Genomic DNA, 14,944 nt, shown 5'->3' with positions numbered 1-14,944 from the left:
TATATCGCTGTGGGAATGACCTACTAGAGAGGAAAAAGGGATGACACTGGAGGCAGAGAATTTCTGCAATGATGGCATTGAGCAAAGCTAAAGGGGGTAGGTTCTAGTTCACCCAGGAAGATGGAAACTCTGATACGGCATATTTGTCAGAGAGAGGAGAGCAGAGTAGGTGGGTAAATGCAAGATGGTACTCTGTGGAAATTCTTTTCTGACTCTTGAGATGAGAGTTGGGATGGAGGCAGAGAACAAGGAAGTCAGAAGGAAAAGGAGATCTGAAAGTCACCTAGGGAATTTGGAGTCCAATAGAGGATGGAGCGAAGAATCCAGCGTGGTTGCAAGACAACACCCCACAGTGAATGGTTATACGTTTCATAGTGAAATCACTCAACACAATGGTGTGTTTTTCTTGAACAACATTCTGCTGAGCAGATGTAAGTGCAGGTAAGTGAGGAACTGGTAGTGTATGACAGAAACCTTTTAAAACATTATGAAGACTAGGCCCCATTCACGGTCACATAATCTCACTTATTTGGTTGGAGAAGAGTCTAGCCATTGGATTTTTTAAAAGCACTCAAGATGATTCTAAACTAAGAGTCAAGCCACTTAGGTAATATACATCTTTCACTTGAAGTAGGTGGGACATGGAGAAAAGCTTGTGGGTTAATCAGATAAAAAGGTAAGTTAACATAAAAATATATGTTAAGAAGAGGTATGATTTGTTTATTTTATCTAGTTCATTTTTAGATAATCTTAGTCTAGAATTTTTAGAGTTGTGAAAATTCCTATGATGCTTAGTAAAGATTAAAGGAAATGTTGTATGTTTCTCATCTCTTGCCTAATCACAAATAAAATGTCCAGAAAATTAAAATGTAATATTTTATGGGTTTGATAGTTTTCAAAAATTATACGAACTTGGTGTGGGTGTTGTGGCACAGCATGTTAAAGTGCTGCTGTGATGCCCACATCCCATATGAGTCCAGCTTCCTGTTCATGGATCCTGGGGGACAGAAGATCACAGCCTAAGTGTTGGGGCCCTGCCACCCAAGTCAGAGACCTGGATGGAGTTTCAGGCTCCTGGCTTCAGCATGGCCCAGCCTTGGATTTTGAAGGCATTCAGGGTGTGAACCTTCAGATGGAAATCTCTCTCAACTTGTGCATGCTCTCTCCAGCTCTGTCTTTCAAATAAAAAAAAAATTTTTAAACTAACCAGTATAGAAACAAATCAATTTGTGAGTTTTTAGCAAAATATGATAAATTATATTTTTGGCAAGGATATTTTATGCTAAATTTTAGCCTGAAGCATTTTGGGTGTACGGTGGAAGTTCTGAGAGAGACAGTGTGGAAGAGAGTATGTTTTCAAATGAAACACATTTAGAAGACTGCTGAAAACTTTTTAGTTGATAGCTGGTCTATTACTGTGCAAATCAAAAAGAATGCAAAGGAAAACTTGATGCTTTTTTTCCAAGATATGCCAGATATTTTGTTTTGAAATTAAATTTTGAGTGCAGTGATTTCCTATATATCATATTCTCCGAAGCAATAAAAATTATAAAACAGTTTGCTGTACTTTTGGTAAACAGCAGTATCTCAGTCCTTAAAAGCACAGATAACACTTTTCTATTTTGGGGAAAGAAGATACGCATGTCATAGGCTTAGACAGGTTTCATTTTATCAGCTCATGAAGTTAGCAACTCACAGTGCTCTGTATGCATAGGAAACATTCTGAGCAGAACTGTTGGACCAGTAAATGAGTGCACAGTATAATGTGATATTCTTTCCATTTTATGTGAAAAGGCATAAAAACTTACTTTAGAAAAAAATCTATTTTTTTTCTTGTTATGAACTAGGTAGAATTCCCTGCCTTCAGTTCAAAGGCTTTTTATTTGAACAAAGTTCAAGCAGGAATTAGATATCTTCCCTTTTGTTTCCTTTGCTAGTTCTGAAATCAGAGAAGGGAAGCAAGAAATCAAACACTGAGGGACATATTGCATGGGTACCACTTCAACAAAACCGATGCCAGATGCAAACAGCTCAAGAAATAATGGAACTGGAAACAGCAAACATACCAGGGAAGCAAAGGATGTGTATTCCTTCTGCTGTCATTTATACTTTTGTAGTCAAGATTTCAGTTGTACCACAATTGAGACAACTCCATGGAAACAATGTCCAGTGTGCATGCTGCTTCAGAAGCACAGGAATACCTTTGCTGAACTCTGAATGATTGGTAACCATACCTCCTAAAGGGCCATGTTGCTAGGCAACAGCTTGTTTCCTTGGTCACAATGAATCCATGGAAGACCCCCAAAAGAGGCTGCAGATTCTTGGAGGACAGCTCTTCATATCCCCTCCTGGGAACATGATGAAAAATGTCTTCAGAAAAATAGCTTTATGAAGGCAAGAGGATATTTTTGCACCTGCAAGACATGTCGGAAAGGTAGGAAAATGAAATTAAATGTGACCTTTGTCATTACTAGAGAGAAAACAGAAAAACAGGAAGCCTAGAAAGTGTTACCAGACTATATTTCATTTAAAGATGTTAAGTCATGCAGTATGCACTACTGATGGCAGTTGCTTTGAGAGAGAAGCATATCCAACCACCACTCTTTCTCTTGAGTCCATGCAACTGGTTACAAATGCAATGCAATTTCTGTGATCACTGTTGTAAGAGAGAGAGAGGTAGACTTATTCTTTTAATAATGGTAAGTCTATAAATACACAGAGCTCTTTATGAAAGCGTGTGTAGGCTTCATGGGGGCAACAGATAAGACAGCTAACAGGAAATAGCTATTAGTATTAACCAGTTAACTTTAAATGAAATTACTATCACAAAAGCAAGACTTGAACTAGCTCATTAAAGCCACAAATCCAAAAGAAAAATTTTTAAGCCACAAATCAAATTAAGTAAGAGGCCAAAACCCTGTTTCCTTCCTTCAAAACTTAGCAGTTTCCTTTCTCAAAATACGATGATAATTAAACAATACAAAATTAAGGGGTTTACGGGTTCCTCAAAATTTTTTCCTTATATTGCCTTTGTGTATAACCTGGCTCTCACCTTTAAAAACATGAGATTTGTAACTTCAGTTCTCAGGATTTTCACACTGTGGTTTCATTAAGTGTATGGAACTTATTAACAGCTTCCTTCTACTGCCAATGGTGAAGCATTGGAAGATGCTTAGGTAGGGGATCAGAGGCTGAAGGAGGAAGAGAAATTCTCTTTTGTTAGCCCATGATGCACATCTCAAGTGTGAAGTTATTGTGTTGATTTTAATGTGAAAACTCAGTGTCATAATTTGGAGAAACTGGTGCATAAAACAATAGATTTTAAATGGGTAGAAGTTCTTTGTAGAATTGTAAGCCTCACTTTTTTCCCACTTGGTAAAACTTGTAATACTCTGTACCAAACTGATCTTTATTTGTGAGCACTGTATAAAAGGTTTTTTATTATAAGAATTGTTATTTTTCAATTAGTAAGCCTTTAGAAAATGATTTTAGAGACAGCATAAAAAGTTACATTCAAGGTGTAATTTAAATTTCTACCTTCAAAGTTTTAAAGGGAGGGAAGAAAGAAAATATGGGAAAAAAAGGAAGAAAGGAAGGGAAAAAAGGAAAGAGGGGGAGGAAAGAAAAAATGTTTCTTAGTCATGGTATTTTTTCAATCTCATTATTAAACATCACGAAAGAAAAACCTTATTCATACCATTTTGCCAAAAGAGAATCACTCTCATTTGGAGTTTCATAGTTTTATTTCTGCTCCCAAGAATTACTTCAATCACAAATTATCTTTTAGTTTCTATGATCTTCTTTCTTATGGAATTGTATGTTCTTAAATTTTCAAAGGTCTAACAGATACAGAGCAGTAGATATCCCGTAGCGGCCATTTGGGGAGTGAACCAATGGAAAGGAAGACCTCTCTCTCTCTCTCTCTCACTGTCTAAATCTGCCTGTCCAAAAAAAAAAAAAAAGAAAATTTTCAAAGCATCAGCTATATATGTTGTTACCTTCAAGTTCTAAAAACTAGTAAATATAATTTTGTAGAGATAAAGATATTTTAGTCCCTCTATCTTCACTGCTTCTGGGATGGCAATATCTCTCTTGGTTCTATAAATGTCAGCAAAGCCATTAGCAACTATTGAAGTTTTCCTTCTAGAGAAATTTTATAGATGGTTTTGTTCTTTTAACTTTGTTGTAACCTTGATTCAGGAACCTATTGAACTTCATAAGAATGTGCATGGGGCTGAAATAACAAGGAGATGTTAAACTTAGAAGAATAAATATTGGATCATATACAGTTACAATTTGATTCATCAAGGTTGAAGGAGAATAAAATTATAGTTGCAAAATTTTTCAACTTTTATTTAATAAATATAAATTTCCAAAGTACAACTTTTGGATTATAATGGCTTTTTCCCCCCATAACCTCCCTCTCACCCACAACAATCCCATCTCCCACTCCCTCTCCCACCCCATTCCTCATCACGATTCATTTTCAATTATTTTTATATACAGAAGATCAGCTTAGTATATACCAAGTAAAGATTTCAACAGACTGCACCCATACAGACACACAAAGTATAGAGTACTGTTTTAGTAGTAGTTTTACCGTTAATTCCCATAATTCAACACATTAAGGACAGAGATCCTACATGGGGAGCAAGTGCACAGTGACTCCCATTGTTGATTTAACAATTAACACTCTTATGTATGATATCAGTAATCACCTGAAGCTCTTGTCATGAGCTGCCAAGGCTATGGAAGCCTCTTGAGTTCACAAACTCCAATCTTATTTTGACAAGGCCATAGTCATAGCGGAAGTTCTCTCTTCCCTTCAGAGAAAGGTACCTCCTTTGATGGCCTGTTCTTTCCACTAGGATCTCTCTCACAGAGATCTTTAATTTAGGTCATTTTTCTTGCCACAGTGTCTTGGCTTTTGATGTCTGAAGTAATCTCAAGGACTTTTTAGCCAGATTCGAATGCCTTAAGGGCTGATTCTGAGGCCAGAGTGCTGTTTAGGACATCTGCTATTCTATGAGTCTGCTGTGTATCTTGCTTCCCATGTTGGATTGTTCTCTCTTTTTTAATTCTGTCAGTTAGTATTAGCAGACACTAGTCTTGTTTATGTGATCCCTTTGACACTTAATCCTGTCATTATGAGCAATTATGAACTTAAACTGATCACTTTGACTAGTAAGATGGCATTGATACATGCCACCTTAATGGGATTGAATTGGAATCCTCTGGCACATTTCTAGCTCTACCATTAAGGGTAAGTCCAAGTGAGCATGTACTAAACTGTACGTCTCTCTTTTTCCCACTCTTATAGCAAATTTTTTTAAATTAAGATTTACTGTGTGGTTTTGGAATAAAAAACTTAGTTTAAGATGTTTCTGTTGAAATTCTAGGCTTTGTGATAACAGAAATATTTTTGGAATATCTATAAATCAGTTTTTCAGAATAGTTTATTGATATTCTTATGTATTCAATGTGTGAATTTAGTTCTAGGAACTTAGAGCTATCGTATCAGCAAGTAGTAATGATGTTCAAATTTAAAAGCCTCATATACCTAACTTGCCAACCAGCAACTTATAATATAAAATTTTTTCCTGATTCTATAAGAACTTGATTGAGAGCACTCTGTATTATCTCATTAAAATGCTTAACATGTAGATACCTGCTTTACAAAAGAATACAATCTATGCATGGGGGGAGCATTAGGGGTGTTAAAAAATAGGGGTCAGCACTGTAGCATAGTGGATAAAGCAACCACTTGATATGCAGACATCTGAAATGGGTACCAATTCAAGTCCTGGCCACTCCACTTCCAATCCAGTTCCCTGCTGGTAGTCTGGAAGAAGCAGCAGAGGATGGTTCAAGTGCTTGGACCCCTGCCACCCACTGAGAGACCAGATGAAGCTCCTGGCTTCAGCTTGGCTCTGCCCTGGCCTTTGTGGCCACTTGGGTAGTGAACCATCGGATAAAAGATTGATCTCTCTCTCTTTCTCTCTCTCTCGCTCCTTCTCTCTGTAACTCTTTCAAATACATACACAAATCTCTCTTTAAAAAAACTGAAAGATAAAAGAATGGTTTAAGAAAGCAAAGACTGAACTTATATCTCCTTTCATCAAAATTTAATGCACTGGAGTTCAGAGTAATTTCCTTCTAGACCAAGTCTCAGTGCAAACTGTTGAAATCTTTACTTAATATATACTAAATTGATCTTCTGTATATAAAGAGAATTGAAAATGAATCTTGATGTAAATGGAATGGGAGAGGGAGAGGGAGATGGGAGGGAAGTTATAGGTGGGGGGGGAAGCCATTGTAATCCATAAGCTGTACTTTGGAAATTTATATTTATTAAATAAAAGTTAAAAGAGAAATGCTTGGTTTTCTCAAGATCTCACTGGATTTGAGAACTTTTCTCAATATTTTTGGGAGGGGAGATGAGATTTGATAGAAGAGAGGGTTTTTTGCAAAGTGAAAAATAAGTCTGAGCTTCCTTCATTCCTATCTGCGATAAAGCTGTCATGATAAAGCAATGAGTATATAAATGGAACATTTAGAAATTAAGTTGTATTTAATACTATTTTGACAACCTTTTATGTCTTAAAGGAGCCTTCCGGTCTGTATGATGTGAATCCAATCCCACTTCATTCAAATCCAGTGCTCAGCTTCCCCTCAAGAACCAGGCCACCTGCCACTTCCTCCTTCACTAGACTTACACAGTTACATAATCACCGATTTGACATTTTAATTAAACAGCACCCGTTGCAGCAGACGATTTATGAAGCTTATGGAGTTGTGATTGTAAAGGACGTTGCAATCTTCTGATGGAAGGTGCTCATGAACCGATGTCCTCTTACTGTTGTTTTCCATCAGGCAGTCTCAGTGCTCCTGATTCCGTCTTGTTAGCTGGTCTACACTTTTCAAAACCAAGAATAGATGGCCAATTCCGATAACGCCACCTATTTTAAAGACTCTATAAATCATGGCTGGCGAATGCCGTACAGTTTTAGCCATGACATCCTCTCCATGGCAGCTTTATATTAGAACATTAATAAAATAAACTCCGCTTTCATAAGAGTTTAGATTTGTAATTTATGATAACTGTTTGTTCACCACAGGCAGAAAGATTAAAAATGAGTAAACCAATATACTAACTAAACTGCATATGTCGGTTTTTATGGGAGGGGGAAGGGGAGTTAGGAGTGGGTTATAAAAACAGCTTGATGTTATCTGCTATGGTGTTCTCACAGGTTCTGCTGCTGAAGGCTGAATTTTGGCTTTCAGTAAATAACTGCTCAAATTTAAAGGTTCTATTAACCTGTGCAATTATTTTTATGTGGTTAAGCAGAACAATCAGAATAGGGCAAAATCAATGTTAATGATTTTTCTTAATAAAAACTGCACCATAATTATGATAGAGCTCTATAATCACTTAAAGGAGCACAGAGCTTATTCAATTCTTACTTGAATCCTAGTGATTAGGAGCACTTGGTACCATGTAGATGTGGCTTCGGCAAGTTACCTCACCTCTCTCTGTCTCATTTATAAAATCAAAATAATACTAATAACTTCCTGAGTTGATTGGAATGATTAAATGAATTAGTTCACATGAAGCTCATAGTACACTGCCCAGCACATGGTAAATAGTCAATAAACATAAACTATAAAATTAATATGTTAATAAGAGTAGTAGTTATCATTGGAGCAAGAACGTTACAAAACAAAACACAACAAAACCCTGTCACTAAGTCGGAGTCCATGTCAACGTCCGAGTGAATGTTAAAGGTGAGGAAAATCTTTCTTATCATCTTTTATAAGACGTTTTATTCTCTTGAATAATCAGGAGTACAAGTGCCTGATCCAGGCCTGGAGCTCCAGTTCTTGCAGTGTTGACTTTAGTGATGTGCATGTTAAGACTGCGCATGGATCAGAGGTTTGGGTTAGCGATATAATCTGAAAGATGTGCTGTTTTTTCTTTTCTTTTTTAAACTAAAGGAATAGAAATAATCTTGTTTGGCTGAGTTCATCTACAGAGCAGAGAGTAGAAAAGTCCCATATGGAATTTATAAAAGAAGTCATGGAGTAAAAAGGATTTTGAGAATGCTCCAGAGGTTTTTACAGATCCTCCCAGCACGTGGTCCTTATCACTACAACCTGCAGTAGAACCCAGCTGTAAAATAAGAATGCAAAGGAAGGAACTAGATATTAGGGCCCACAAAGAGATTTTTACATCCAGAAACAATCAGACTAGTTATCTACTGATTAGAGTCTTTTAGCTGATACTCATAATCGTTCTTGAATTCATTCTTCAACATGTTAGGAAAAACATGACAGAGAGGATGTCAGCTATCTACTTAAGTGTTTTACCGAAGTTTCAATTGCCTTCTTTTATTAATAAATGTGTAGTCATTATCAGGACAATGTCACAAAGAGCTGTCTAGTTGAAACCAGAAATAAAGCTGATGTATTCTAAGATGATGAGATGATTTTCATTTACTCTTTTTTTTTATAGAAAACCTTTATTTAATAAATATAAATTCCGAAAGTACGACTTTTGGATTATAGTGGTTCATTTACTCAAATTTAATTTCACCTTGCAGCTGCTGTAGCACTATGCTAAAAGGTATAGCCAAATTCAGTCAATTGGACCCTTTCTTATCAGATTCTTTTTATTTGAAAGTCAGAATTACACAGAGAGAGGAGAGACAGAGAGAGAGAGGTCTTCCATCCGATGGCTCACTCCTCAGATGGCCGCAACGGCCAGAGCTGTGCCAATCCGAAGCCTGGAGCCAGGAGCTTCTTCCCGATCTCCCACATGGGTGCAGGGGCCCAAGGACTTGGGCCATCCTCCACTGCTTTCCCGGGCCATAGCAGAGAGCTGGACAGGAAGTGGAGCATCTGGGTCTCAAACAGGCGCCCATATGGGATGCCTGCACTTCAGGCCAGGGCGTTAACCCACTGCACCACAGTGCCGGCCCCAGATTTTTTAATTATGGGAATACTTTTCTATGTTCTACTTTAGAGAGATTGTATAAGCAAAACAAGGCCTTTTCTCATTCTTTAGGTTAAAAAACAAGTCAAAGGAAGGCTTCTAGATCATTCTATTCAGACAACCCAGCACTGGATGTAACCATCACTGGAGTTTGCAACTACAAGATACCAGTTACTGAAGAAAGATTAGGCCATGCTTGGGATCTTTATTTTCCTGGTTTCATTTTGGAAGAAAATGGTGGTATATTTCAACAAAGACAATGAACTAAAAAAGTCAGTTAAGCATTTGTCCCCTGTTCTTCCTTGGTATTTTACTTCCCCTTGAATTTTTTCTTGCGTTTGTTGACCCAAACAGATAGTAGGATACACCTGTTTGGGGAACAATAAAAAGAAAATTTAATACCACTCTTCCAATGTTTGTTAATTTGTTTTTATGATAAGATACTTTTTGGCATTTTCAAGAAATAATATCCAAAATGTGAAACAATTACTCAAGTGGGAAAGATATGAGAGGAATATAATTCCTGCCCTGATTTTTTTTCACATAATTAAGACCAAATACTTGATTTTAGTGGTAGATGGAGAAATAAATTTTCTCCCTGAAAATAGGATATTATTGTTATTGCTACTTTTAATGGCATGGTGCTGTTATTTTTAGAATATGATGCTAATTTTAGTATAGAGTGCTGTTTTACAATATAATGGCTATGCTCTCTGAATGTAGTAGAAGAGTTAGTAAGTGAAAACTGAATCTTCATGAAGGCAGCATCAATATATAAGATATAGTAGTTTATTATAAACAAAATTGCTATAGAGACATAATAATTGTGCTGTAAAGTATGGAATAATTTATCTTAAGATTCTTTGAGCCTGGAAAATAATCTATCAAGAAAAGCAGGAGGCCAGAAATATAGAGTGGCATGATTTTAGTTTTACTTACACAAAAAGCATCTTTAGATATTATTTCAAATCATTGGCTAAAGTAATGTACAACACTAACTACAGAAAGAAAACCTTAAAAACTATTGTTGAGAGGAAAGGGAAAAGTATAGGAAAATAATGAACAATGATCAAGATTCACACAGTAGAGCAGAAAAAAATGCTGTATCTCAACAGTATAAAAATGGGAATACAGGGGTGGGTGTTTGGTGCAAAGGTTAAGGTGACACTCGGGATGCTGACCATCGGTCTTGGAGTCCCTGGGTTTGAATCTTAGCTTCACTTGCAATTTCAGCTTCCTGCTAATGTGCACCCTGGAAGGCAGCAGGTGGTGGTGCACGTGGTTGGGTCCCGGTCATCCACATCCAGGAGCCTTTAACTTGGCCCAGCCCTGGCTTTTATGAGCATTTGGGAGTGAAATCTCTCTCCCTCTCTTTGCTATTGTGACTCTTTAGGAATGAACTTCCAACACAAGAGCTGAACCCCTTAATATCTTAGAAACAAATATGCATGCGTAGATGTGTGTGTACTATTCAGTTTCTCTTTTTCTAAGACTCTGTCTACACAGACACCCTTACCTTTGAGGAAAATGTGTCTTAAATGACTACTAGCCAACACACACATACACACCAAAATAAAAAAAGAGATGTTGGAACTATGGCAAGATGGCAAAGTTCTTTCCAAATCTAGTTAAAATCCCAGAGTATAATTTACCTCTCCCACAAATGGAAAAGTCTGTGCTTTATCTTGTGGTTGTTTCACACAAGGGTATTTACATTTCAAGCCTTTAAATGAGGTGTGTAATCCCTTCAAGAATTTTCTTCTACTCAGATCCTCAGGTTGGAATGAGAGTAGTCTGGAGATTTGCCCATCTGCTTCATCGTGCGACTCTACTCCCAGTGAAGCTCATCAGTGGTCGGCTCTGTCAAGCAGAATATTCCATCCACGTTCAGACTCTGGAGTATCATCCTTGGTAAATGTTTTTAAAAAGCTCTTTAAATATGATATGTTCATAAAAAGGATGCATCTTATATTTAACTATTTAATATAAATGTATTAGCTTCCTAAACCTACCCTTCTGCTTGTCTATGGCAAATGAAAGTTTGATAGCACAGTCCAAAGAAGAAAAAGAAAGAAATGGAGGTAGAGGAAGGAAGATCACAGAGGAGAAAAAAGAGAAAAGATAATGAATGACCAGGGTATATCTTTGGCCTAGCATTAAGAAACTGGTTAAAATGCTTGTGTCCTACATCAGCGTACCTAGGTTTGATTCTCGGCTGCTCCTCGTGAGTTCAGCTTCTCACTACTGTATTTTTGAATATATGAGTAAAATTAAATTAAGCACACTAGCTTAAAAAATATCTGTTGAACCAACAGATTAATCAATTGGTCCATTAGAATTAAAGGGGGTAACAAACAGAGGTAGATACCAAAATTCATGAATTCCTCAGGAAGAAAACACTATGCTGTACCATATTTATAACCTTACATAGAAATGAAGACATGAAATGGCTCATTTTCCTATAATTTAAGGAATTCCAGAATCAATAACTTCTTTTAGAAACAAACAGGTTATACTTTTGTACAAATTTAGATGTCAGATGAAAAAATGAAAGCTCTCTTCCTAAATACAATTTTACCTTATATATTTTTTCTCTTTTACCAGCACAAGCTTCATAAAATACAATGGGTTGTGGCAGCCCCAGGAAATTTTAACTCTTAAGAAATTTTTATTTGATGAGAGAAGCAAGAAAATAAAACTTCCTAAAGCACATAACATCTTAAAAAGAAAATCTTCCATAAACATGAGAGCTGAACAAACCAAAAAGAGGTCCGGGGCTGTCTTCCTTAATGATCTAAAATTTATGTGTGTTTATGGGTTTTTTAAAGATTAGTTTGAAAGGATGAGTCAATCCCTTGAAATCACATTAGCAATCTTCAGAATGGCTTAAAGAATTGCTCAAGACTTAATTAAAATTTAGTGTTACTGTTAATAAGATAGAGAAATCTTGTTACCAGTTCTATTTTTTAAATTATTGATATTGGAATATTAACTCAAACAAGATCACTGAATGAGTAAGTAATGAAACTAAAAGGTCAAATTTTATTGAATTATTCTCAAAATATTATTTGAAACTCACTTATTCCCAATTTACTTGGAAGCAGCCTTTTCCAAGTTCTTCACTCCAGAAGGCACTAGTCTTAGGTGTTGCTCCAAGAATAAAAGTTTTCATGGTTTAAAAGTTCAAGGGAACACTTTATGGTATAGACTCACTGGTGTTATTAGCTTATTAAAGTTTCTGAAAAATCCTGTAGTAAAGAGAAATGTTTAACTTGGTTTAATCCTGGGTCTAACTTGGTTAAAGGCAGAAAAAAACCTGTTTGGTTAGTTCCAAATTTACAGTTCAAGCAAACATTAAAGCATACAAGACACTTCCCAGTGAGATAAACACAAGTGTTCCATATACACCAATTGCATTTCTTTAAATATTTTTAAATATTTTGAGTTCATTTTTTAGAGAGTGTCTGTATGTATGTGTTGGTTAACAGAAGAATAAATCTATGGTGTAATGTGTGTATCTAACATGATATTCTCTTTAGTATCATGACTTCTGTTTGTTTATTTGTGTTAAACGTTGAAACTATCATAAGCTTTATAAAATACTGGAATTTTTACTTAATATATACTGAATTGATCTTCTGTATATAAAGATAATTGAAAATGAATCTTGATGTGAATGGAATGGGAGAGGGAGAGGGAGATGGGAGGGGTGTGAGTGGGAGGGAAATTATGGGGGGGGAAGCCATTGTAATCCATTAACTGTACTTTGAAAATTCATATTTACTAAATAAAAAATAAATAAAAAATACTGGAATTTTTATCGATCACAACCTCATTATTAATAATTAGTATAGTAATTAGTAAATAATATAAAAGCGCCACAAATAGGCCCATATTTTGGTCAGTAATATGCTATCTGAAACAAGAAAGATAATCAGATCTGAAGCATTTTATTTAATGCTGGCTATATACTTTAAGAGAAATCTCAACAAATTAGAACCCTTCCCAAGAAGAACAGGCAGGATGTTCAATGGTCTACAAACCATGCTTTGGAAGTAAAATTTGAATGACTTGGGAAGAAGAAAATAGCTGTTATCAAATACTTGTGGAGGGATACTTTTGCAGGGACTCAAAGAGGCATAACTTGTGCATTAAAGTTAGAGGAATTGAATAGTGAAAAGGGTCCATATAATGAGGATCTTACAGTTAGCATTGTTCTGAAATGGAATGAGATTCCTCATGAGCTATCCAATAAATGAAAAAGGATGACTTCTCAGAGCTGATGTAAAGTAGATTCATGAATGCGTCCATATATTTATTTATGCTGCCATTTACCATCCAACATAAACCAGTTTCAAGTGCTGAGGGACGCTAAGGTGACTAAGAATACATTATTTAGATTGAAACAAACATGGCTTTCAGGAGCATACTACTAGATATTTGGAGTTTAACTTAACCAAATATTTGGGAAGGATTTTTATTAATTTTCACAGAAATAAATAAATTACATGTTGCCAGATGATATTTCTCTTATTATTTTAAAGCTCCCATCAGATTCTTGTAAGTATCTCACTTGGCACAAAATCAAACAACATGACATTCAAGGAAGTCAACTGCGTTGCCCAAGAGTACGAGAAGGTAAGAGAGCAAATGTGTATATTCTTTGTGTACCTCTCTGGAGTAAAATACAATGCTTTGGAGGTTGGCGCTGTGGCACAGCAGGTTAAAACCCTGGCTTGCAGTGCTAGCATCCCATATGGACACCAGTTCTAGTCCCAGCTGCTCCTCTTCCAATCCAGCTCTCTGCTATGGCCTGAGAAAGCAGTAGAAGATGGCCCAAGTCCTTGGTTGGTTCACTCCTCAAATGGCCACAATATTCAGAACTGGGCGAATCCAGAGCCAGGAGCTTCTTCCAGGTCTCCCACATGGGTTCAGGGGCCCACACACTTGGGCCACCTTCTACTCCTGTCTCAGGCCATAACAGAGAGCTGGATCAGAGGAGGAGCAGCCAGGATACAAATCGGTCCCCATATGGGATGCCGGAGCACAGGAGGAAGCCTAGCCCACTCTACCACAGTGCTGCCCCACCCCCATTTAGTCTTAGTTATAAAGCAATAATACATTTATATGCATGTACATACACATATATGCACTTTAATATATAATTTTATTTCTTGAATTTTTTCACTTAACACATTATGAATATTTCTTTCACTGCATTAAGTGTTACCCAAAACATGAATTTAAAAGTTGCATAGTTTTCCATCATATGGATATTATTAAATGTATTTAAACAATGATCCTTATTGGAAGTTTAGTTTATTTATGATCTTTCACAGATGCAAGTAACACTATCACTATACCCGATGATTTTAAGTTGATTTAATCTTATATTTGTTTTTTTTAAAGCATCAGAAGACTTTCTAAATGTATTATTCAGGGTTCTCTAGAGAGGGACCAATAAGATAAAACACAAATATAAGATTTTATTATGAGAATTGACTCCCTTGACTATGGAGACCATGAGGTCCTGTGGCAAGCCGACTGCAATCTGGAGAAACAGGGAAGGGAAACCAGGGTGTCACTGAGCCTCAGTGTAAAGGTCTGAAGAGCGGGGGGGGGGGGGGGGGTGATAGTCTGAGGCTGAAGAACTGTGATCCTGGAGTTCTGATGTCTGGGGGAAGGAGAAGACTGACGTCCCAGTTCTAAGAGAATGAATTCACCGTCCCTCCACATTTTTGTCCTATCTGGGCCCTTATGGATTGGATGGCACCCACTGACACTGGTCAGGGCAATATTTAAACAGCCTGCTGATTCAAATTCTAACCTCTCCTAGAAGCACCCTTACAATTGCGATGGCTAATGTGAGGTGTCAACTTGACTGGACTAAGGGGTACCTAGATTGCTGGTAAAGCACTATTTCTGGGTACATCTGTGAGTGTGTTTCTGGAA

The 14,944-nt window shown here is 36.7% G+C and overlaps 1 protein-coding gene across 1 annotated transcript in view; it reads left to right on the top strand.

Annotated features, from left to right (window-relative positions):
• The first annotated feature begins 1,932 nt into the window (after window positions 1-1,932).
• Window positions 1,933-14,944, top strand: part of LOC103350516 (acidic leucine-rich nuclear phosphoprotein 32-related protein) — a 31,878-nt gene continuing 18,866 nt past the window's right edge. Inside the window, exons 1-3 of the mRNA XM_051818763.2 lie at window positions 1,933-2,434; window positions 10,762-10,903; window positions 13,537-13,630. Of these exons, the coding sequence (XP_051674723.2) occupies window positions 2,424-2,434; window positions 10,762-10,903; window positions 13,537-13,630 (247 nt within the window). The 5' untranslated portion in view covers window positions 1,933-2,423. The remainder of the gene's footprint in view (window positions 2,435-10,761; window positions 10,904-13,536; window positions 13,631-14,944) is intronic.

Source organism: Oryctolagus cuniculus, chromosome 4, assembly GCF_964237555.1.
Source record: "Oryctolagus cuniculus chromosome 4, mOryCun1.1, whole genome shotgun sequence".
Lineage (NCBI taxonomy): Eukaryota > Metazoa > Chordata > Mammalia > Lagomorpha > Leporidae > Oryctolagus > Oryctolagus cuniculus.
The sequence above is the reverse complement of the archived record's forward strand: the minus strand, read 5'-3'. Positions and strand labels throughout refer to the sequence as shown.